The sequence below is a fragment of the Taudactylus pleione genome, unplaced genomic scaffold, assembly GCF_031769625.1.
Source record: "Taudactylus pleione unplaced genomic scaffold, aTauple2 ptg000109l, whole genome shotgun sequence".
Classification (NCBI taxonomy): Eukaryota; Metazoa; Chordata; class Amphibia; order Anura; family Myobatrachidae; genus Taudactylus; species Taudactylus pleione.
This window is the reverse complement of record NW_028284511.1, coordinates 7528481-7554871: the sequence shown is the minus strand read 5'-3', so window position 1 is coordinate 7554871 and position 26391 is coordinate 7528481. Positions and strand designations below refer to the sequence as shown.

The 26391-nt window shown below is 45.6% G+C and overlaps 1 protein-coding gene across 3 annotated transcripts in view; it reads left to right on the top strand.

Annotated features, from left to right (window-relative positions):
- The window catches only part of CRACR2B (calcium release activated channel regulator 2B), a 106106-nt gene that overhangs the window by 34666 nt on the left and 45049 nt on the right, over positions 1-26391 (top strand). For all 3 annotated transcript variants that reach the window (XM_088470988.1, XM_088470987.1, XM_088470989.1), the window contains exons 2-3: positions 8660-8895; positions 22551-22662. In XM_088470988.1, the coding sequence (XP_088327114.1) occupies positions 8707-8895; positions 22551-22662 (301 nt within the window). In that variant the 5' untranslated portion in view covers positions 8660-8706. The remainder of the gene's footprint in view (positions 1-8659; positions 8896-22550; positions 22663-26391) is intronic.

Below are 26391 nucleotides of genomic sequence, written 5' to 3'. Positions count from 1 at the left end.
ACTCCACAGTCCCTGTCCCTGCATGTGAAGATTAGTACATTCAGGCGATGTTTCATTTATTATTGCCGCAAATAGTGGCAATAATGTTCTGGCCTATATACACGGGATGTAGTTAGAATCCCGACGCACAATACTGGAGGGTCCCAAGTGCAGTCTTTGAACATGTAAAACTTTGCATAAATTATAGTATTTCCCTCTAATGTGCCAGAACTATTAACCAGATATGGTTGTAAATTGTTTGTAATTGCAAATATAATTTTTCACTCTACAGGCCATAATAACTGGATATACTTCATTTCTGTCCACGTCTGATAGTGTGTCTCATTCTCATTGACAATTTTCAAACTGTTCTTCAAAAATATTTTGTGTATTAGAGGTAACGGAAAGGCATAACAGCACATAGGGCCTGATTCAGACCCACTCGCGAGAGGCTGTCCGCTCGCAAGTGGGTCGATGGTCTGCACTGCGCATGCGCGAGACGCGACGAGCGAAGGACTTTCCTTCGCTCGTTGTGTCTGATCAAAGGGGGCGTGCTGTCGATGTTGATTGACAGCATGCCCCCTTTGGTGGGCGTGCCAGGGGCGTGCCTCCCAGACGGGGGCGTTCCCAAGGGAACGCCTACTGTTAGAAGCCGGCCCCACTGACATCACTAGTGATGTCAGTGGGAGTGATTTTGGCTCTGATAGAGCCAAAATCACTCCGGGCCTTGCGGTTGAGAAACAACCGCATGCTTCGGCTCGCAGTGGCGATGGTCAAGACCATCGCGACCATCATCCTACACGCTCGTATATGCTGTGGATGGTGACCCACAGCTATACGAGCGTCCAGGAGGACGCTCCATAATTATGGAGGTGGGCCCTGATTGAGAGCGAGCGCTCTGGTCAGAGCGTCCGGCTCTGAATCAGGGCCATAGACAGGACATGAGAGGATGCCACATTCCAGAGGTGTAACAGATTGCAAAGCTTTTTTCCTTTTAGTCAGACCAGCTGTTTCATTAAAAATGGTGCCAATTTACAAAGGGTGCAATTGTATGCACACACCCTTGTTAATCCCATGTTATATTTTAAAGGACACACACCTCTTTGCTACACCTTATACTGTACAACACTTTTCTTACCCTTGGACATGTTCCAGTCTTATCCTATCTCTGACTAAAGTTCATATACTGTGTTATAATGAGGAAATTCAATCCTGTATGAGAGCAGATGTTATCGCCAAGAAAATGCATTGTACATTTACATGCTAATCACAGACTAGCGAGCGGGGCTTGTTCTGCCTTCTCAGAGTAATGCTGGCAATGGTTACTGACACTGCTTTCACATTTTGTTACAAGTATATTTCTCAGCAATGATCACAGGTCTTGCATATTGTAGTATTACTTGTAATTAAAGGAGAACTACATTTATAACTGTTTTCTCCATAGCTCTCACTTCCGCTGTTCATTGTGAAAAGGGTCTTTGTGCAGAGCGCTGTGACTCCCATTGATGTCATTGGGGCTCTGCACAAGCTACCCGTATCATGAAGCTGCAGGGTAAACTGCTGCTGTGTGTTAAGGCGCGTATCCACTTGCCGATATAAATGGACGATTAAACGATTACAACATTGTTTAATTGTTCATTAATCGTGCAGTAATCCTGCGGTAAAATACCGGCAACGACCAGCAATGCGCGCTCCTGCTGGTCATTGTCGCATCGCTCATCGCCCGGACATGATGGTCAACCTGACGATATTGCCAGGTTGAGTATATTCGGGGACGAGGGAGGGTGCCTGCACTGAACAACATATCGTTCAGTGTGGGCACTACACAGTATAATTAACAATATTGTAATGGTTCAGTCCTTCATTGTCGGCAAGTGGATACCTGCCTTTACAGTATAGCATTCTGCCCACTCCTCCACCAGACACCGCAATGGGGTAGAATATGATTGCAGGGGTGTATTGTAATACCAGTGTAAGCTGCAAATACTACTTTACGTGTGATCAGGATGAAGTCCTGACTATAAGGAACTTGTTGCTGTCTTGCAGAATCAGGACAGTTTGAATTGATGTTATCTGCTACTTGGTCTGATAGAATTGACTACCTGATGCTGCTGCTAGAGTCCTAAGCTCTGTTGCTGCTTGGCTAGATACTGGAATGTTGGTGCCTAGTTTGGAAAACCTGAAATATGCTGACAGTCAGAGACCTAAGATATTAATTGTAGAGGGTTGATCCCTACTGTATGCAACAGGACAGTTAATTTATTGGCTGGGCCCAAAAAGGCCATAGTCAGTCCCATCACATTTGTGGGGCATCACATTTGTGGGTTATATTATACTCTCCAAATGGCCAGGAAAATAGAACTTTCATGTAAAACTCGACAGTCCTATTCTTGTTCTTAGAAATGAAGGCTATTCCATGCGAGAAGTTGCCAAGATACTGAACATTTCCTACAACGGTGTGTACTACTCCCTTCAGAGAACAGCACAAACAGGCTCTAACCAGAGTAGAAAGAGAAGTGGGAGGCCCCGGTGCACAACTGTGCAAGAAGACAAGTGCATTAAGTCCTCAACTGGCAGCTTCATTTAATGGTACCCGCAAAACGCCAGTGTCAACGTCTACAGTAAAGAGACGACTCTGGGATGCTGGCCTTCTACGCAGTTTGGCAAAGAAAAAGCCATATCTGAGACTGGCCAATAAAAGGAAAAGATTAATATGGGCAAAATAACACAGACATTGGACAGAGGAAGATTGGAAAAAAGTCTTATGGACATGCGTATCGAAGTTTGAGGTGTTTGGATCACACAGAAGAACATTTGTGAGATGCAGAACATCTCACAAATGCTGAAAAGATGCTGGAAGAGTGCCTGATGCCATCTGTCAAGCATGGTGGAGGTAATGTGATGGTCTGGGGATGCTGGTAAAGTGGGAGATTTGTACAAAGCAAAAGGGATCTTGAATAAGGAAGGCTATCACTCCATTTTGCAATGCCATACCCAGTGAACATCGCTTGATTGGAGCCAATTTCCTCCTCCAACAGGACAATGACCCAAAGCACACCTCCAAATTATGCAAGAACTATTTAGAGAAGAAGCAAACAGCTGGTATTCTGTCTGTAATGGAGCGGCCAGCGCAGTCACCAGATCTCAACCCCATTGAGCTGTTGTGGGAGCAGCTTGACCGTATGGTATGCAAGAAGTGCCCATCAAGCCAATCCAACTTGTGGGAGGTGCTTCAGGAAGTGTGGGGTGAAATTTATTCAGATTACCTCAACAAATTAACAGCTAGAATGTCAAAGGTCTGCAATGCTGTAATTGCTGCTAAAGGAGCATTCTTTAACGAAAGCAAGGTTTGAAGGACAAAATTATTATTTCAAATAAAATCATTCTTTCTAACCTTGCCAGTGTCATGACTATATGTTCTATTCATTTTGCAACTCATTTGATAAATAAAAGACAGTTTTCATGTAAAACACAAAATTGTCTGGGTGACCTCAAACTTTTGAACGGTAGTGTATACAGTAGGAGTTTTAAATTTAACTATGTCTTGGTAATAAAGAAGGAAACATCCATGATCCACTAACACTGAAAAACTTTCCAAAGCTCTATTTGCTTATCTTCTTATACAAATACGGGTCACACTGCAGGAGTCAGGAGCACTGGGGACAGTCACATGGGGTACATTTCAGAAACATTAACTCATTCACTAGCTGGGGTGACATAAGATGTGTTTCCCAGCCAATGCTTGCCTTCAGGTATCACATGGACTTTATTCACTCCGGAATCAAGGTTGATGATCTCTCTACTTTGGGACTCTGGGCCTGATTCAGAGCCGGATGCTCTGACAGAGCGCTCGCTCTGAATCAGGGCCGGCCTTCTGTGTTTTTAGAGCGGCCTCCTGGCCGCTCGCATAGCTGTAGGTGACCACCCACAGCTATAGCGAGCGGCCAGGAAGATGGTCGCGATGGTCAAGACCATCGCGACCATCGGGCTTGCGACGAGACCCTTGTGGTAGGGTCTCGTTGCCACAAGCCCTAGAGTCCTTTCGGCTCTTACAGAGCCGAAAGCACTCCCACTGCCATCACTTGTGATGTCAGTGGGGCCAGCCCCAGACGGTAGGCGTTCCCATGGGAACGCCTCCGTCTGGCCAGCTACGCCCCCAGCCCGCCCACCAAAGGGGTGTGCTGTCACTCAACATCGACAGCACGCCCCCTTTGGTACGAGACCCGGAGCGACTGCTTGCCCGTCGCTATCCGGGTCTCGCGCATGCGCACGACGGAGCCGGCTCCGTCGTGTGCAGTGGGCCACCATCGACCCGCTTGCGAGCGGGTCTGAATCAGGCCCTGTGTTCTGCATTCATTATATGTTACATTTTTGTATAGTGGACTTCCTATTGCACATATCTAGGGTGCACAGGACTAGAGGAAGTGAGTCCCACTGGACATATTGTCAGCACTTTCCATGTAGCGTGTAGTCAGGCAGCTAAGCCTCCTACATGAGCCAGGCCTTAGTCTTGGCTTTAAGAGGCACTAGTGTGGTTGGGTGACATGTACTAAGCCTTGGGGGTAAATTTACTTAAGGTCGATTTTAATTGATTATAAATCGATGTTGTGTTTCTGGGGCTAAGTCACACATTTACTAACAGACAATTTTTGATTTGGTTTTTTTAACTGTTAGAAAATATGATTTAGTCCCAGAAAAACATCGATTTAGATCGATTTGAAATTGATTAAAAAAAATGACAATCGATTTTGAAATAGACCTTTAGTAAATATGCCCCTTGGAGAGAGAGAAAGTGGAGAGAGATAAAGTACCAACCAATCAGCTACTAGCTGTCATTTTACAGGCTGTGTTTGAAAAATTACAGGAGCTGATTGGTTGGTGCTTTATCTCTCTTCAAGGCTTAGTACATCTCCCCCATTATGTTGTGTGTTCTGTAATATCCAGAGAAGGGGATGATCTTTTCTGTACACTAACTGATAGAAGTCTAGGCTCTTATCTCAGCCATTTTTTTACATCAAATACATTTCCTTTAATTTCTGTGGACGTCGGTGAACCTTGTCATTAGAATGTCATGGAGTAATTTATACATTAGCTTAAAGTCCATACAAAGAGGAAGAACACAGAACATTACACACACACAGGGCCGTAGAGAGCCCGGCCGGGCCCAGGTAAAGGAGGGGGCGTGTCCTAATCGCAGGAGACGTGACCACACCCCCTTGACAAGAAAAACAAACAATAAATTACTTTTGCAGTGCTCTGTAAGCCCCCAGCCTGGGCGCTAAGCCCCTCCCACAGCCATAGGAGACAAGCTGTGTGCTGAGCCGCTGTGAGGGGGGGGGGGGGCGACGCAGGACCCGGGCCCACCGGGCCCGGGTAATCTGTGAGTGTTTTTAGGAGTGGAGTATCAATCAGATTCTACTTAACATTTAACTAGCACCTTCTAGAACAGGGATGGGGAACCTCAGGCCTGGGGGCCATATAAGAATCATTTTGGTCTGGTCCTCAGAGCTTTTTTGTGCTAGCCTCATCTGTCTAGCAGGGTACTTAGAATGGCACCCTGCAGCTAGAATCTATGCAACAGTGCCGCCTGGAGCATCCTTAGGATGCTTCAGATGGTCACACCGCTGCCCTTACAGCTCCCTGGAGCATCCTCAGGATGCTCCGGACATTGCTGTAATCACTGGAGATTGTGGCCCCGCCCTGTGTGACATCACACGGAGGGGGTGTGGTCTGCACCAGGCCTGTGAATAATGTTATATATATCAAAATGGCCCTCAGCAGAAAAAAGGTTCCCCACCCCTGTTCTAGAAGATTTTAGCTAGAATCTGATTAGTTTCTATGGGCAACATCTCCAGTTCTGAAAACTCTCACTTTAGTAAATTTACCCCTTAGTGGCAGCCCAGTTGTGTCTGCTCTAGTTGTGTTTTAGACGCATCCCAGCAGCGTACTTTGTTTGCTAGCCAGGGACGGCCATGCAGTGTGTGTGTTTACAGTAGTAGACTGAGTGGTGGATGGCACTGGCTGTCCACCGATAAGGGTCAAGGAAGGGATGGGACTAATCAAAATTGACCCCCACTATGAAATTCCCCCCCTTGCTCTTGAATTATGGCAAACACTCCTCCAAATACATTTCTGTTGTCATACTCGCGAGACTAATTGTGTGTAAAAGCCAGGAAGCTGCTAATCTCTCAAACACCTAATCATTAGAATATATAACTTTTTTTTTTTTTTTTTTGTGGGTATTGACCAACATCTGATTGATATTGATTAGGACAGTGAGAACATATGTGCTCAGGCATCAGGCAATAGCCAGTGTCTGTCAGTATGCGCTGTCCTCTCCTGAGACACCATTTAAGGCTAGTGTTCCGACTTCAGCAGCCACTTCAGTCCAATTTGGTTGCACATGTGAGAGGACATCTCAGACACAGACTGATGCCTTGGCCTGATGAGCAGATCTGCCATTGTTGTGGCAAGCTTAAAGATATCATCCCTGAATGTAGCTGACAAATTGCATATTATTGTATAAACTCGCAAGTGAGGCAAGTAAAAAGTAGTGGAAACAATATATACAGCACAAAGTATGATTCAAGCCGAAGATGTTGAAAGTCGGTACTAGTCAGGGATCAGGTGGAGTTGCATGCTAGATCACTGTTTTCATGTTGGTTGGGTGAAGCGGTGCTGAAAGTTATTTCCCATGTTCATGATTATAAAGTGATGGTCAATGTTTGCAGCTAAAACTGGAACACTATAGTCCTGTGTGTGTTGAGCTAAGAACAAATACATCATTTTCCATCTAATGGATGTCATGTCTAGTAAATGTTAGGCTTTTCAAGAGTTGACACACGGGGGGGAAAAAAAAAAAAAATATATATATATATATATATATATATATATATATATATATATATCATTCATACATACATATTTATATTCTAGAGAGAAAGAGAGAGATCTTCTTGATCTTTCTTACTTTTTCCGATATTACAGTCCTCAGTTCCTTTCCTGACTTGAGGAAAGCATGTCTCTATGTTCCAATAGTATCTAAAAAAATCACATTGACCTGTATGATGATACTTTGGGCCTGATTTGGAGGTGGACACTGCTGTCTGTTGTTGGAGTCGCGGCTGCGATAATATGCAAATGCTAGTGTCGGCCTCCCCCTTGTGCACTAAAGTGCGCCTGATTGTGCAAGCCACTGATTGTGCAAGCTTACTTTTCACGCCCGTGCCTGCTGTAACACTGCCAGTCGTTCTATACAATCCACCATCGCGTGCACATGTGGCAGGGGCACATTTTCCATCTGAACATGGCCTCTGTGTAAGCATCTGTGCGTCTGAGAGCACAGCCACTTTAACGCCATCAACACTCCAAGGGATGAATTTTTTGCATTCATTTCAGGCCATCTCCCAGTCACCGACGCAGAATCGGGCAGTGCTTTGTTGTACTTTTTTTTTTTTTTTGAAAGGTCAATTTTTATTATATTTTCCATGGGTACAGAAGACCAAACACATTGATAAAATTATCAAAAGATCCAGGTAATATTGCCATGAAACAAGAGTAAAACAGTCAGAATATATGCGTTTCATTTACAGAGAAACCATATTTTAGAATGTATAGAAGACCTAAGGTAAGAAAAGAGGGAAATGAGAGAGGAATTCCATGAGAGGGGGAAAGCAGAGGAGTGTTAGTAAGGAACAATGGACGGGGAGGGAGGAAGGGGAAAGAGTTGGTATAGTTAGCGTCTATGAGGAATTGAACCAGGCTTGGCATCATGGTAAGCTATCCAAGGAGCCCATGTCTCAGAAAACTTATGGGCCTCCTCATGGAGTCGACTAGTAATAAATTCAAGATTATATGTGTGCCAGATTGAACTTTGAAGACCGTCATAGATAGAGGGTCTATTTTTTTCCATGAAAATGCTATAGCACAGTTAGCAGCATTAAGAATATGTCTGATAAGGGATTGGGTGGGTTTATCGCAGCTTCTAATAGGTCGCAGAAGGCGGGAAAATGATAAGCAAGGGGGAAGGGAGACATTGGTGACCTGAGAATACTTTGTATTTGTAGTACTTTATTGTAAGATCCTGCTTGTAACCCACCTCCCACTAACCACCCAGGAACAGTCTCCTGGTGCTTCCTAGTCATTATTACATTGCGACTTAGACGCATTTTCAGCACAAAATGACGCCCGACGCTAGCAGAGCTGCTTGGGACCTGACGGCCCACTCACGCCAGGCATATCGCTCTGCATGGCGTAGTGAGGCTCAGTGAGTAAGGATACATAAAGTGCTGGGGCCCTGCTAATCATTCTATATCACAGCAATAAATACTGTTGTTTTTTGGCTTTTTTTCTGTAGCTATGTATCAATGAGCTTGTGCTGGGACAGCAGCTTCAATAAGAGACTGTCCTGGCGAACATCTGAACAGTACTGTAGTTTCCCTATGATTTTTTTAGGTAAAAAGGGCTTGATAAATAGGCCCCAATGTCATGGCAGAACACATTCAATTTAGTGCTATATATGACACAACTTTAATCAAGTAGAGATTACTTCAGATAATTTCAGGTTACAATTATGATGCCCAGCGTAACAGTTGGAGGATTACTATATAGATGATAATTCTCACTGAATCTTTCTGCATCAGCATTTACTTACAATTGTTGTATTCTGTGCTATTTTCAGCTATCACCTGACTGGTGGAGGAACATTCCCAACCACCACCTCAAGACATGGAGCAGATGGGTACTTCACCGAGATGCTCCCCATGTCTTAGGGGAAGGAAAGGGTTCAAAACTTCCAAGAAGTCCTCACCATCCCATTTGGTCAGAGAGCCTGAGGAAATGATGGGAAAAGCAGAGGAGCTCTTCCAACTTTGTGATAAGGAGGAAAAAGGGTTAATAACCAAACGAGATCTGCAGGTAGGTTCACCTAATTGTTTTGTGCTCTGTAGCTTATTTGAATATCAGAGGAAATCCCGACAGCTGTTAGAATCCTGACAGCTGCGATCCCGACAGTGAGTGTTAGGGTTTAGCAGTAGGGGGAGTGTTATTGTCAGGCTGCGAGGTGTGGGGGGTGTTTGAAGGTTAGGTGAAGGGTTACAATACTTACCTGCATGGGTCGAGATTGCCAGCATCTGGATTCTACTGCCGGGATTCGGACCGCCATTATTATGAGTGCCGCATACCCGACCATCACATACACCGACCAGCCATAGCATTAAAACTGACTGGTGAAGTGAATAACATTGATAATCTTGTTACAACAGCACTGTAAAGGGGTGGGATATATAATGCAGCAAGTGAACAGTCAGTTTTTGAAGTTGATGTGTTGGAAGCAGGAAAAAGGGGCAAGCGTAAGGATCTGGGTGACTTTGACGAGCCAAATTGTAATGGCTAGATGACTGGGTTAGCACATCCAAAACAGCAGGCCTAGTGGGGTGTTCCAGGCATGCAGTAGTTAGTACCTACCAAAAGAGGTTCAAGGAAGGACAACCATTGAACAGGCAACAGGGTCATGGGCAACCAAGGCTCATTGATGTGAAGACTAGCCCATCTGGTCCTTAGGATAGCTATTGTAGCACAAGCTGAAAAAAAAGTTAATGCTGGCTATGATAGAAAGGTTGCCAGAACACACAGAACATCGCAGCTTGCTACATATGGGGCCGCAGACCAGTCAAGGTACCCATGCTGACACCTGTCCACCACGAAAGTGCCTACAATGGGCACATGAGCGTCAGAACTGGACCATGGAGCAATGGAAGAAGGTGGCCTGGTCTACTGAATTACATTTTATTTTACATCATGTGAACGGCCGGGAAAGTGTGCGTCGTTTACTTGGGAAAGAGACTGCACTATGGGAAGAAGTCAAGAAAGGTGGAGGCAGTCTGATGCTCTAGGCCAGGGGTAGCCAACCCTGATCCTCGAGAGCTACCAACAGTGCATGTTTTCCAGGTCTCCTCACAGAATTACAAGTGAAATAATTAGCTCCACCTGTGGATCTTTTCAAATGTGTTGGTGAGTAATGAATTCACCTGTTTACCAACTAGGTGGTCTGGAAAACGTGAACTGTTAGTAGCTCTCGAGGACCGAGCTTGGCTACCCCTGCTCTGGGCAATGTTCTGCTGGGAAACCTTGGGTGCTGCCATTTATGTGGATGTTCTCGTACCACCTACCAAAACATTATTGCAGATCAAACACACCTTCATGGTAACTATATTCCCTGATGGCAGGGACCTCTTTCTCCTGCATCCACAGGGAACACTGGAGTCAAGACTGTGGGTTATAGATGAGTGCAGAGTGGAGCTGGCACTTTAAGAATTTAGAAGTGACTGGCTCCTCTCCCTCTATGCCCCTCACCTCTTCAGTTTTTAGAAAAGTGCCTCGAAGGAGCCGGGCCCTGGGCACTCTCTTCAAATAATAGTCTATCTATTAATTTATTTATGTCTTCGCAGGCAGACAGCTTGCCCTTGTCTGAGGGGACCCGTCGCCGCTTCTTGAGGTGTGCATCGGTTCCCTGACCAAGTCTCACCACTTACTAAGCAGTGAGCTGGGGATCGGTCGCAGCTGCACATGGCTGGGTCCAGGTCCCCCACGGTACACTGTGCACCAGCGGCGTGGCGGGGTAAGTAGTACCAGTCTTCCCCCACTAGCAGGGGAAGCACTGGTTGTTCTATATATACTGTAGCGGGGATGGTTCTTCTCACGGCCCTGGTAGGATCCTGGGTAAATAAAGCTATTGAACGATGGGCTGAGAAGCTGGCAAGAGGTTTGTGCTTGGGGTCACCAAGATCTGAGCCCCTTACTTTGGTGGAGCACATTAGAGATTCCACCATTTATCTTGGTGAGGCTTTCAGGGATGTAGGTTTACTGGGTTCCCGGATGTCCACTTTAGCTATTGCTGCTCGCAGAGCTTTTTGGCTCTGCATTGCCTTTCACCGGGGATATTCTTTTTGGTCCTGAGTTGGCTAAATGGATCTCTCAGGCCACAGATGGTAAGTCTTCTTTCTTCTTCCTCCACAAAGGTCTTATTCTGGAACTTCATTTAGCTCCTTTCGGGTCCCCACGAAGTTTCAAGGTCGTGCAAGAGGGTCCTCTGCGGCTTCACGAGGAACTAGAGGCAGAGGAAGTACAGCTGCCCCCCTTGCCATCAAGATAAATGTGCCGACAAGCCTGTGGCATGACAGACGCCTGGGTTCAGAATCTAGTTTCACAAGGTACCCACATAGATTTCGCTTTCCATCCTCCTCCTCATTTCTTAACGACCGGGCTTCTGGCCTTGGAAATGAAGAGAAAGGTATTACAGCTGACTATTACAAGGCTCCTAGATTCAGAGGTGGTGGTTCCGGTTCCAAGACACCAGAGGAATCAAGGCTTCTATTCGACTCTTCGTGGTCCCGAAGCCGGATGGCTCGGTTTGACCTATTCTGAATCTGAAGTCATTAAATCCTCACTTGACGTTCTTCAGATTCAAGATGGAATCTCTGCGCTCGGTGATGGCAAGCCTGGAACCAGGGGAATACCTGATGTCTTTGGATATCAAAGACTCTTACTTACACATTCCAATCTGGGAGCCGCATCAAGCGTTTATCAAATTTGCCATTCAAGATGCACACAATCAGTTTCGGGCTCTTCCATACGGACTATCCTCAGCCCCAAGGGTATACACGAAGGTCATGGCCGCCATGGTGGCTCTTCTTCGTCTTCAAGGAGTAACTATAATCCCATATCTGGATGATCTTCTGCTCAAGGCTCAGTCACCAGAACGGCTTTTTCTGGATGTTTCTACTACTTATCACCTTCTGCTTCAGCACGGCTGGATTATCAACTTTCAAAGTCACAGTTGGTTCCTTCACAGCGTCTCTTATTCCTGGGGATGATTCTGGACACCGACTTCCGGAAGAAACACCTTCTGAAGAGTAAAGATGTGGCAATCAAGAAGTTAGTCAGACTCATCCCTCAACCCCGGAGAGTCTCCGTGCATCTTTGTATCAGACTTCTTGGCAAGATGGTAGCAGCTTTGGAGGCCTTTATAGTTTGGTCGTTTTCACTCTCGGACCTTCCAACTGGATCTCTTGTCCCAATGGTCAGGATCTCATGTCCACACGCAAGACTTGGTGCGGCTGTCTCCAGAGACACGGATTTCCCTTCTTTGGTGACTCCAGTCCAACCATCTCCTGGCCTGGAGGCATCTTGGTTTGTGGGACTGGGTTATTCTTGCAACGGACGCCAGTCTCCATGGCTGGGGAACAGTGGATCTAGATCATCATTACCAGGGCCGTTGGTCGGGTCAGGAGGCCCTCCTTACAATAAATGTTTTGGAACTCAGGGCAGTGTACAACGTCCTTCAAGACTCCTTTCCTCTTCTTCGAGGGCTGGCTATTCGAGTCCAGTCAGACAATGCAACCGCAGTGGCTAACAAAAATCGACAGGGAGGAACTCGAAGCCGCGGAGCCATGAGGGAGCCATTAGTCAGAAAGGCACACCGCGGCGCTGTCAACCGTATTCATTCCAGGTGTCGACAACTGGGAAGTGAATTACCTAAGTCACCAGGATGTTCATCCAGGGGAATGGGCACTTCATCCTCAGGTTTTCCATGAACTGAACAGCAATGGGGCAGGCCCCAGATTGATCTAATGGCATCCAGACAAAACCATCAGCTCCATCATTATTGCTCCCGCACCCGGGATCCAGAGACATTGGTGGTGGACATGCTGACTGCACCGTGGCCATTCCAGTTGATCTGTTTCCACCTTTTCCCCTTCTGCCTCGAGTGCTCAAGCACATCAAGCGGTAGAAGATTAGGGTCATTCTGGTAGCTCCGGACTGGCCTCGCAGTGTCACGGCCAGGGTATTTCAGCATGGCGCTAGGCGGGTGTTACCTGTGAGGTCGTTGTGGCGCGGGCTGTCTGGTGGCGGAGCTGGTGTCTGGCGGGGGGCTTTGGCTGCGCGCGTTGTTGTGCGGTCCTGTTGTCACTCTGCGCTGGTGAGGCCTGGCGGTGTCTCCGTTCCGTTTGGCATGGGCGCCGCCATCTTGCCTTCTGGCCATGTGATGCGGCTGGCCAATCCTGGTGAGTCACATGTTCCCTCCAGCCAGTAACAGCACGGCATGGGGTATTTAGGAAGGGTCAGTGCCTTCCTTCTTTGCCAGTGCAACGTGTATCTCAGCCTAGCTGAGAGGGAGTTCTCTGTGCTTTCCTGTTCCTGTGAATTCGCTGTCTGCCAGTCTGCCTGTCAGCTCCTAGCTCCCACTGGACTACCCCGCTTCCTCCATCACCCTTGCCCATACCTGAGTGCCTGAGCCTGCTGACATCCTGCGCTTCAGTTCACTACTTGTATACCTGGCTTGTTTATTTTCAGCTCACTACAAACCTGGCTTGATTATTTTCAGTTTCACTACCTGCACACCTGGACAGCTTTAATTGTATCTACTTGGACATTAACCCTTTTACTCCCACCACAGAACTCTTGTGCACATTATATATTCCTGGACTTTTATTTACTGCCATTATCTGTCTACTCAAGCACTTATTAAAAATTCTAGTTTTATTTTTAAATCTGCTTCTGTGATCACTCCTGCTACCACCCCGGGTCCACAAACAACCCAGAACATCACAGTTTGCACTGGCCACATGGAGCCGGCCACGGATCAGGAGTCAGGAGTGGATTTGTTCAGGTGCATTTCTGGTCGTTTAGAAAATCTGGAAAACATGCAGCATCAGATGGCTCAATTTCTGCAAGAGATGTCCAAGCGACAGGATAGTTTGCAAACTTCCTTTTCTACCCCTGGAGTACCAGCATCTACATCCGCTTTAGCATCTGGGAATACAGGAGGCAGATCATCTCCCCGCTTACATCTTCCTTTACCAAGTAAATTTGATGGCAACCCTAAACTCTGCCGAGGATTCCTAAATCAGTGTGACATACATTTTACCCTGCAGCCTGACAACTTTCTAACTGCAAGAACTAAAGTGGCTTATATAGTCTCTCTGTTATCCGGCCAGGCCTTGGAATGGGCTTCCCCACTCTGGGAGCGCTCAGATCCGCTGCTGGATAATTACGCAGACTTTGTGTCATCCTTCAGGAGGATTTTCGATGAACCTGGGCGTACTGTATCAGCATCATCAAACATCATGACACTGAGACAAGGGGTCCGTCCTGTCAGTCAATATGCCGTGCAATTTCAAATTTTAGCATCAGAGCTCAAATGGAATGAGGAAGCCCTCACCTCGACCTTCTGGCATGGGTTGTCAGACCGACTAAAGGATGATCTAGTCACTCGAGAGCTTCCTACTAATCTGAACGACATGATTTCGTTGTGTATCAAAGTTGACCTACGCTTCAGGGAACGTCAGGCTGAAAAAAACAGAACTGACCGGCAAAGGTCATTTACCCCCTCCATTTCTACCCGTCCCATTCCTTCCCCTACTGAAGAGGAGCCTATGCAGGTGAATCATACACACCTCTCTAAAGAAGAACGTCAGAGAAGAATGCAAAAGAACCTCTGTCTGTACTGCGGAGAGTCCGGTCACCTGCTGATCTCCTGCCCCCGTAAACCGGGAAATGCCAAATCCTAACTGACCCTGGAGACATCAAGTTAGGAGTTATGAACCCGTCTCCAAAGATTAAAGATTTCACGATTACCCTAGCCTTGGATCTTAAACCCAAACCTGTCTTTGCTACTGCTCTACTCGACTCGGGAGCAGCCGGAAATTTCATAACGTCTAGTTTCATAGATAAATTTCAGATTCCTTGCTTGTCTCTCAACCATGCCGTCTCTCTGACCTCTATAGACGGACGCCCTCTAACTAACGGGATAGTCACCAAAGAGACTCAACCAGTATTGGTCCGAATTGGGGCACTTCATTCTGAGTCCCTAAAATTCCTGGTGATATCAGAGGCCTCTCAAGAAATTGTTCTTGGTCTACCCTGGTTACGTCAACATAATCCCAGGATTGATTGGAGTTCTATGCAGATTCTGTCATGGCGTATGGACTGTCAGAAATCCTGTCTTCCAAAAATTCGACCTGTGAGAAAGACAGTTCCATTAGTTTCTTCTGCCATTCCCAAGGAATATCAGATGTTCGCCGACGTTTTCTCTGAACAACAAGCAAATATCTTACCCCCTCATAGGGAATGGGACTGTCCAATTGAATTGATACCTGATAAGATACCACCTCGCGGTTGTACCTATCCGCTGTCCTTGCCTGAGACTCAAGCCATGACCGAATGCATCCGGGACAACCTGGCAAAGGGGTTCATTCACCCCTCTACTTCACCTGCCGGAGCTGGGTTTTTCTTCGTTGGCAAGAAGGACGGTGGTCTAAGACCATGTATCGATTATCGAGGCCTTAATGACATTACCGTAAAGAATCGATACCCTCTTCCCCTGATTACTGAGTTGTTTGATAGGGTCAAGGGCTCTGTCATTTTTTCGAAATTAGATCTAAGAGGGGCTTACAACCTCATTCGTATCCGAGCTGGCGATGAATGGAAGACCGCTTTTAATACCAGAGATGGACATTTCGAGTATTTAGTAATGCCTTTTGGATTGTGTAACGCTCCTGCTGTCTTTCAAAGTTTCGTTAATGAGATTTTCCGGGATCTGTTATATGTTTCTGTTGTTGTCTATCTGGATGACATACTGATTTTTTCACCCTCTGTGGCTAAACATCAAGAACATGTTAAAGAAGTTCTGACCCGTTTGAGAGAAAACCACCTTTACTGCAAACTGGAGAAATGCGTCTTTGGAGTGCCCAGTGTACCTTTTCTCGGCTATGTAATATCTGGCTCCAGTTTAGAAATGGACCCCAAGAAGATGCAGGCAATTCTGGATTGGACCCGACCTCAGACACTGAAGGCCATCCAGAGATTGTTGGGCTTCGCAAATTATTATAGACGCTTCATTAAGGGATTTTCTACACTGCTGGCTCCCATTACAGCCTTGACCCGCAAAGGTGCTAATCCTGCCCAATGGTCACCTGAGGCAGAGTCTGCCTTTCATCTTCTAAAACAGGCCTTTATCTCAGCACCAGTTCTTCGACAACCCGATCTGGGCAGGCCTTTTTTGTTGGAGGTAGACGCATCATCTGAAGCTGTGGGAGCAGTCTTGTCTCAACGTTATGAGGACAACTGAGTCCATCCGTGTGGGTTCTTTTCTAAAAAATTCTCTCCTACCGAAAGGAACTACGCCATAGGTGAGCAAGAACTACTAGCTGTAAAGTTGGCATTGAAGGAATGGAGATATTTGCTAGAAGGCGCCAAGTTTCCATTTACTGTATTTACGGACCATAGAAATCTCCTATTTCTCAAAAACCTCCAATGTGTGAGTCCTCGTTTGGCCCGCTGGGCAATATTCTTTGCCAGGTTTCAGTTCACCCTGACCTTCCGGTCTGGAGCACTTAATCAGAAGGCTGATGCCCTATCGAGATCTCTCCTCTGTGATGATCAATCTGAAAATCAAAGCAATACCCCTGTCTTGGAATCAAGAGTTTTCGCCGCATTACAACTTCAGCCTCCTTCGGGAAAATCATTTGTGGCCCCGGAATTAAGGAAGCAGCTTCTCACTTGGGCACATTCCTCTCGCTTCGCAGGGCACTCAGGCACTCGGAAGACCTTGGAGTTCCTGAGAAGACACTATTGGTGGCCTTCTATGAAGGCAGATGTAATGGAGTTTATCTCTTCCTGCTCCTCCTGTGCCCAGCATAAATCATCACGACAAGCTCCAGCTGGGGAATTGCTTCCATTACCTACCCCATCACATCCATGGACGCATCTCTCCATGGATTTCGTCACAGACCTGCCAGTCTCTCAAGGTTTCAACACTATCTGGGTTGTAATAGACCGATTTTCTAAGATGGTCCACTATATACCGTTGAAGAAGTTACCTTCTGCCCCTGACCTGGCACAGTTGTTTGTCCAACACATATTTCGTCTACATGGCCTTCCTGCTGAAATTGTCTCTGACCGTGGTGTGCAGTTTACTGCAAAATTCTGGAGGGCTTTGTGTTCTGTTCTTCAAGTGAAGTTAAACTTTTCCACGGCCTACCATCCGCAAAGCAACGGCTCCACCGAGAGAGTTAATCAAGATCTAGAGACTTTCTTAAGAATTTTTATGTCATCTTCCCAGGACAATTGGGCTGCCTTGCTGCTGTGGGCTGAGTTTGCACATAATGCTTCCTACCACTCGTCAACTAACCAAACGCCATTTCAGGTTGTATATGGCCTTCATCCTCGTGTTCCCGAATTCCAAAGCCTGCCTGTTTTCGATGTTCCGGCCGTGGAGGACACGGTGCAGAATTTTGCTGCCATCTGGATTCAAGTACGGTCTGATTTGTTGAAGGCATCCTCTCGCTATAAGACCCAGGCCGATAAGAAGCGGAGAATAGTCCCACGCATGCAAGTAGGAAACCAGGTCTGGTTGTCTACTCGGAACCTTCGTCTAAGAGTTCCGTCTATGAAATTCGCACCCCGCTTCATCGGTCCCTTCACCATAACATAAGTCATTAATCCAGTGGCCTACCGTTTACAGTTACCCCCATACCTAAAAATTCCCAATTCCTTCCATGTTTCCTTATTAAAGCCCCTAGTCCTGAATAAGTTCCATAATGCTCTACCTGCTTCTCCTCGAGTCCAGACGGAGAGAGGAGTTGAGTTTGAAGTCGCCCAGATCTTGGACTCTCGTCTGCGCAGAGGTCATCTTCAGTATTTGTTGGACTGGAAAGGTTACGGTCCAGAGGAACGTTGCTGGACCGATACTCGTGATGTCCACGCTCCCACGCTCATCAGGAGATTCCATTCTGCCCATCCGGAGAAGCCTGGTGAGTGTCCTGAGGCCACCCCAAAAGGGGGGGGGTACTGTCACGGCCAGGGTATTTCAGCATGGCGCTAGGCGGGTGTTACCTGTGAGGTCGTTGTGGCGCGGGCTGTCTGGTGGCGGAGCTGGTGTCTGGCGGGGGGCTTTGGCTGCGCGCGTTGTTGTGCGGTCCTGTTGTCACTCTGCGCTGGTGAGGCCTGGCGGTGTCTCCGTTCCGTTTGGCATGGGCGCCGCCATCTTGCCTTCTGGCCATGTGATGCGGCTGGCCAATCCTGGTGAGTCACATGTTCCCTCCGGCCAGTAACAGCACGGCATGGGGTGTTTAGGAAGGGTCAGTGCCTTCCTTCTTTGCCAGTGCAACGTGTATCTCAGCCTAGCTGAGAGGGAGTTCTCTGTGCTTTCATGTTCCTGTGAATTCGCTGTCTGCCAGTCTGCCTGTCAGCTCCTAGCTCCCACTGGACTACCCCGCTTCCTCCATCACCCTTGCCCATACCTGAGTGCCTGAGCCTGCTGACATCCTGCGCTTCAGTTCACTACTTGTATACCTGGCTTGTTTATTTTCAGCTCACTACAACCCTGGCTTGATTATTTTCAGTTTCACTACCTGCACACCTGGACAGCTTTAATTGTATCTACTTGGACATTAACCCTTTTACTCCCACCACAGAACTCTTGTGCACATTATATATTCCTGGACTTTTATTTACTGCCATTATCTGTCTACTCAAGCACTTATTAAAAATTCTAGTTTTATTTTTAAATCTGCTTCTGTGATCACTCCTGCTACCACCCCGGGTCCACAAACAACCCAGAACATCACACGCAGGACCTGGTTCTCAGACCTAAAAATGCTTCTCGCATCAGATCCTTGCCCGTTGTCTCTTCGTCCGGACCTCATTCAACAAGGTCCCTTTCTCTGCACCACCTTACACAGACTGCATTTGACAGGGTGGCTGTTGAAACTGCACTCTTGAAGCAGAAGGGTATTACACAAGAGGTTATTCTTACCATGATCCAGTCTAGGAAACCTGTGACCTCAGCCCATTATTACCGGATTTGAAAAGCCTATGTGGCACGGTGTGAAAGACGAGGGTTTCTTAACTCATCTTTTCGTTTGGGTCGTCTTTTGGGGTTCCTTCAGTCAGGTCTGAATGCGGGCCTTTGCTTGGGATCACTGAAGGTTCAGGTTTCGGCTCTCTCTCTATTTTCATCCAACGAAAATTGGCGTTGTTTCCTGAGGTTCAGACCATTTTACAGTGAGTCCTTTGCATTCAACCGCCCTTTGTTCCTACGACGGCACCTTGGGATCTTAACTTTCCTTCAGTCTTCTGTTTTTGAACCTTTGGAGACTGTTGATTTGAAATATCTATCTTGGAAGATGGTTCTGTTGCTGATCTTGGCATCAGCTCGGAGCTCTTTCATGCTGCTTTCCCTGTCTGATTTTTCATGCAGATCGGGCAGTACCGCGTACTCGCCTGCCTTCTTGCCTAAATGTGGTTTCTTCTTTTCATATCAACCAACCTATTGTGGTCCTGGTGTTGGAGGAGGACCTTCCATCCTCACATTCCTTGGATGTGGTTAGCACCTTATGTATCTATGTAGAACAGACTGCTACATTGCACCAGTTCGATTCCTTGTTTTTCTGTATGAAACGACTAAACGAGGGTGGCCTGCTTCTAAACAGGTTCTGGCAGGTTGGATACCACTGACTATTCGTCAGGCTTATTTAGCAGCATCTCTGTCCCCACCAGTTTCCATTTCAGCGCATTCTGTGCTCTCTGTTGGACCATCTTGGACGGCTGCCCGTGGAGTTTGTTTCTCAGCCCTGCCGAGTGGACACTTGGTCGGGGACTCATAAGTTTGTTGGTTTCTACAGTTTCGACATTTTTGCGGCTTCTGAAGCTCAGTTTGGCCGCTCAGTTTTCCAGGTGTCGCAGCACTCTCCCTCCCGTCTGGGTGGCTTTGGGACATCCCCACAGTCTTGACTCCAGTCAGGGCCATCTCTTCCATTGGGCTTGTTGGGCAGTTGCCCAAGGGCCCAAGCTAGTAGGGGCCCACCAACCCACCCCACTGCAACTGCAGCCAGTTGGTAAATTTGTGATATTTTTATAAGCCGGCCACCAGTACACTGTATTCTGACGTAACCTTCCCCACCACATCCCCCCTGGTGATGAGTACTCACCTCAGTCCCAGTTGTACTTCATCCGCCGACTTCAGACCAGTCAAACAGAGTCTCTCTGCATGTGTGGGACGTCTGATGGGCATGCAGGAGGGTTAAATTTTATTGACAATTTACATTTTTTCTCATGAACGGGTGGGTAGGAGCCCCAGTGCATTGCTTTGCCCAGGGCCCACCCTGCTGGTAAGACAGCCCTGACTCCAGTGTCCCATGTGGATGAAGGACAAATCAGGATTTTGGTACTCGCCATTAAATCTGTTATTGTTCTTATTGTTCTTCTGCTTGTTATAATTATTCCTCCTTCTCTAGAGGTTCTTCCTCTCAGTCTCCTCTTGGCTCTTTTCTATAACTGAAGAGGGGCATAGAGGGGGAGGAGCCAGTCACACTTCTAAATTCTTAAAGTGCCAGCTCCACACTGCACCCATCTATACCCCACAGTCTTGACTCCAGTGTCCCCTGTGGAATCAGAGAAACAGATTTAATGGTGAGTACCAAAATCCTGTTTTCATCAGGATAATACTGCAAAAATTGTTCAGGAATGGTTTGAGAAACATAATAAAGAGTTCGAGTTGTTGACTTGGCCTCCAAATTCCCCAGATCTAAATCCGATTGAGCGTCTGTGGGATGTGCTGGAAAAAGTTCAAAAAAGTTCAAGCCATGAAGGCTCCACCTCACAGCTTACGGGACTTGAAGGATCTGCTGCTAACATTTTGGTGCCAAATATCACAGGAAACCTTCAGAGGTCTTGTGGGAGTCCATGCCTTGATGGGTCAGAGCTGTTTTGAGGGCCCTACACAATATTAGGCAGGTGGTTTTAATGTTATGACTGATGGGTGTATAGCAGTTTTGTTGCCTAGATTGTTCGTTCAAATCTACCATATTGTTCCAAAATCACTGAAAATTACTGGATTTTTATCGCTTCTGGTGGAAAGAACAACCAGACTCTGTGTGGGTATATGTATCACCATCTGCCTACTTCTCTGATTGGACCCATGAGATATGATCATACTGATCACCACCAGTATAGGCAGGCAGAATTGGACATTGGTGCTGTCTAGATTTAAGTCAAAATCTAAAACAAAATGTAATCTTAATCATTTTTTCTTGCTGAATCCAGAATATATTCTATATGAAATATATAGAAGTAATATGTGTAGATCATTGAAAAAAATAGACAACCTGCCTTATCAATTAAAGTGTTTCTGAGGGTTTATAGAAGGCATAATGCAGGAGATCTGGACAATATAACCTCTTCCTCCCTTTATCTGGACTGCTTAACACTTTCTGTAGTGTAGGAAGTTATTTTCTGGTGATCCCCACAATAACTATTAACTGGGCAATATATGGGCATTTCAAAACCCTTCCCAATACTAGACACCTTTAGTGTTTTCTGTAGTGCAGGGTGTTTTGTGGTACATGTTGTGGTGCCCCATCACCGTACTAAAGTGTACCACGTGCCCCTCACATGCACCCAAGACCTCCTCACATGCCCATTAGACCAACCCAAATTTGTAAATGCTCTGAAATGTGCAGGTATCAGTAATAGTGTTTCTGCTTCACACAAAGCATGCATTCAGGGCTAAAGCCTGTGTTGTCTATCAGTGGCAAACGCAGGATTTCCAGAGGGGGGTTTCCAAATGCTTAATTTTAGAGTGAGTGTGGACTGTCAATGAAGAGGGCAGAATTAGTACTTAACCAGCTTTAATAAGCGTCATACAAAGTGTATTGTGTGTATTAATTCCAGCATATAGAGGACCAATGATCACAGTAAGCCATTAGATGCGCCAGTAGGCCATCCTGCCTGAGCTGAACGTATGTATTTTAGATGTGGGTACCATTCCAGACTATTGGAGCAAGTCCGGGAGCCTGGAGGAGCAGCAGAAGAACCTAGCACTGCCCTGGACATACTGTATATGTACATATTGGGCTCTATAGCAGTGCATCTCTAACAGTGCATGTTTTCCAGATCTTCTAGTTGTGCACAGGTTATTTATTACTGGCTGATACATGTTAAAAGATCCACAGGTGGTGCTAATTATTTCATTTGTGATACTGAGAACATGCAGTACTAGTAACAATCTACTATATTACTATATCTATTGTGGTCGTGGTGTGGGCTGGGGAGGGGGGTTTCCAGGCAGACGGAAACCCCCCCTGCGCGTGCCTATGTCTATATACACTTTACTTACATTCAAGGCTATTTTTCTGCATAAATATTGGGACATTGACAGAATTTTCATATTTTGGCCTCTATTCACCACCACAATGGCTTTGAAATGAAACAAACAAGATGTGCTTTAACTGCAGATTTTCAGATTTAATTTGAGGGTAATTACATCCAAATCAGATGAACGTTGTAGGAATTACAACGGTTTCTATATGTGCCTCCCACTTTTTAAGGGGCCAAAAGTAATGGGACAAACTAAACAATCCTAAATCTAACTTTCACTTTTTAATACTATGTTGCAAATCCTTTGCAGGCAATTACAGCCTGAAGTCTGGAACGCATAGACATCACCAGACGCTGGGTTTCATCCCTGGTGATGCTCTGCCAGGCCTTAACTTGTAACTTTCTTTTTTTAGAGGCTACAGAATGAACTTCCTCTCACCCCAGAACAATTGGAAGCTGTATTTGACAGCCTTGACCAGAGCAATAATGGCTACCTCACTCCTGTGGAGTTCAGCATGGGCCTCGGTAATTAACTGTGTGATATTTTAAATTATATCTCTATCATGTTGCCCTCAATTTTTCTGTCACTGATTAGTACCTAACATTGTGCCAATGCTTCCATTTTTCACCATGATTAAAGCACCAAAACTGTGATAAGATTCAATGTTTACAGATGAAGAGAACAAAAATGTTTTATGTTTGTACGGTACCACTGATGTCTAACTGCTGGGGACCTCCATCAATCTCGAGGTATTTTCTATCATTTGGCTTGAGTAATGCGGGCCATACATCTATTGTCCTGATTCCCTGTGATACCAATTGGCGATCCAATTTGAAAATCGTTCTTCATGGAGGGTTGGCGATCTGTCGGAGGATCAGGGGGAAAAAAAAGCATGTTAAAAATCCCTGACTCGCTGATCCCAATCATATTTTGGTTGGGATCGGTGAATTGAGGTCTTCCAACATGTTGAATTTTGCTGATTCCCCCGACCCCCGTTGTTGGAAGAACAGGGAATTGCTGCCATAGTGGTTAGATGTATGGACCTCTTAAAGGATCATTAGATCGGCAGAACGGGGAATCGGGGCTGTGGATGTGTGGCCTGCATTACTGCAGTGCCTACAGAATTTGGATTCCAGGCTGGTCTGTGATAAGTGGGTCAGATAAGCTGATTGGATGGAACTATCTTCCCTAGCACAACCTTACAGCAGCCCTTCTCGGAACCACATGTCTCCAGGCAACCTTAAATACAGTAAAGCAAGAAGGAGTCTGTGACTTGTGAGCACGCCACAAATAGCAGAGTTTTGATGGCTGGACACTGGCAATTTGACAAGTTCAGCCGAGCATAGGTTTATTTCAAAAACAAAAATAAGCACACGCCTGGAGATCTTTTGTTAGTGGAACTTTTTAAGAACAATTCTTTACAAATGTCTATACTAATATTTGTTTGCTAGAGCTTTTACTACATTTTTCAGGTATTACAAACAATGAAGTACAGGGGTAGGGAAGTAAACATTGAAGCAATCCGTTCACTTGAGTCAGGCATGTAAAGTATAGTGGCATGTGGTTAGGATTACATAGTGTACCCAATAAAGAACATTCTTTTCTGATTTTTGAAGATCGACTTAGATCGGAGGAAGACTAGGGAGGAATATGGTAATTCACAAGTATCTCCTTGGGGAAACCGGTGGTAATTCCCCAGTATCTTGTGGAAACCGGTTTCAGCAATGTATGCAGGTTCCACAGCCGATAAAAGAATTTATCAACAGACAAAAATGGCCTGAATTCATTTCTAAGCCCTCTACAGTAAAATGACAAAAGTGATCTCTGCTGAAAGTTCAAACCAAATAAAATACAGACATTGCCAAATATAATTTTTAAGGGGTTATGTAGAGGGCAAACATTTTCAGGTAATCGCAAAAATTTGGCACCATTCAGTCTTGTCAACATTTTAAATTTGGGAGAATTTTTAAGTGTTGCTGCTTTTTGTGGCTTGTGTTCAGTGTCGGACTGGGCAATGGCTGGCCGCACCCACCAGAGGGGGTGCGGCCAGCCATCACAGACGCTTGTCTAACCATTAGGCAAATCTTGGTGTAGTTTCTATAGAAGGGAACCAAGCTCCCATGTTGATCAGTGGTCCTTCTCTACCAGGTAACTGACTGTCTAATAAAGTAACAACCTATAATTTGAGGTCTACAACCTGACACTTAGAGGAGGGGAGGTGGGCCTACAGACAGTGGGGCCCACCGGGGATTTACCCTGTACCCCTGTGTGCCAGTCCAACCCTGCTTGTGTTCAATCCTTGCTCATTCACATTAACCTATGCAGTGCTGTACAATCAGTGTTATTGGTTATTTTGTTTTTCATGCTGCTTGTTCCAGTAAGGTGGGATACCCAAGACTTCTGCAATGGCTGAAAGGCAATCCTATCATTAAAAAACAGCTGAAAAGGAACTGCGAATGTCAGCACAGATGTAATTTGATCACATCTGTGCTATCTGTCCCCATGTTAAAGGGGTATCAATCTCAAAACTGCTCCTTTTAAATATGGCTTCCCCCTCCCCTCCCCTTCAACACTGTATTACTTCAGTAAGGGAGAACTATACCTGCCATTTCCAATTGCAGCTGCTGGACCGTTCTATTAGACTAGAGCACAGGTTCTCAAACTCTGTCCTCAGGACCCCAAACAGTGCATGTTTTCCAGGTCTCCTCACAGAATCACAAGTTAAATAATTAGCTCCATCTGTGGATCTTTTAAAATGTGTCAGTGAGTAATGACTACACCTGTGCACCTGCTAGGTGACCTGGAAAATGGGACCTGTGTGGGGTCTTGAGGACCGAATTTGAGAACCACTGGACTAGAGCCGCCACTATATTCGTTACTAGTGGATTATGCATTCAGGAAGCTGGGACTTGAGGTTTGTGTTGAATGAAGCATGTTATTGCATAGCCTGGCTCTTGTCCAGTCAGGCAATGCATTCAATACACAGTTCCATTCCTAGAAGTCTGAATGTCTCGGGTAACACTATGGCACAGTGATAAGTATTGCTGCCTCACAGTGCTGGGGTCATCTGTGTGGAGTTTGTATGTTATTCATGCATTTATGTGAGTCTTCTCTCTCTGTGCTCTGGCTAAGTCCTTACTCCAAAGGAACACTAGCAGGGTAATTGTTGTCTAACAAAGCTATCCATAGTGTGTGTGCACTCTAAGTGGTAGGGAGTATAAATTGTAAGGTCCTTTTGGGGCATAGAGTTTGAATGATTAAATATTCTCTTTAGAGAACTGCGTAACATGTAAGCAATAATAGATAAACCAATGTCCTATCCAGCACTGGCTTCATTGCCAAAAGCAATATGCTTATTGTCCCTACATAGGGAAGAGATTAAAACCAAGTCATAGGACTTGATCCAATTAGGTGCGAATTGCAAGTAGCGAGCTTGTTTCTTTATACTCGCACACTTCGCCGCGAAGCGCACGCCAGAGAGTTTTCTCCAATCCAATTAAAAATGCCTATTCGCACTACTCGCAGTGGAGGGGTGAGAATTGACTGCCGAATGAGATTTGCGAGAAATGCATGAAATGTGGGGAGACCATCCTGGACCCCCGCAAAATGGATAATTTCGTTAGCAGGACCATATAGACGGCTGTTTGTGGCCATTAGGAAGTTACTGTAGGTTTTGAAATGGTGTCAAATGGCTGATTTGTGTTTTTTTTTTTTAATGCAAGAAAATGATTAAAAAACAAACCTTTTTTTGTGTAAGCTCAAACGAATTAAACGAAAAAAATGCAAAAAAAAAACTAGGATAGGGTGATTTTGGGGTACTTTGAGGGCACCTTGAAAAATGAAACAAAAAAAATATAAAAACAATTATTTTTCAACTAAAAGATTATTGTAATTAAATTTGGGTTGCCTAAACTAACAAAAAAGTTGATTTTGGGGTAATTTGAGGACAATTTTTTTTTACCCCCAAAAATGTAATTATTGGTCTAAAAAATAAGCGAATTAGAAACTTCCAATTGCCTAATTAGTCATTAGGGGGGTGTCCAAGGATTGTTCAGCACAGTGTCCCCACATTTTAACCTTAAATTAAAGATTTTCCTTTCCATCTCTATCTTACCCTCAGGGAGTTGCGAGTGGAAAGTTGCGAATTCAGTCTGACTGATCAGTGCGAGTTGCTAATTGGATTGCAAAATGAATTCACTATGTGAATTCGAAGTGAAAATCGAAACTCTCATCTCATAGGATTGACCCCATAG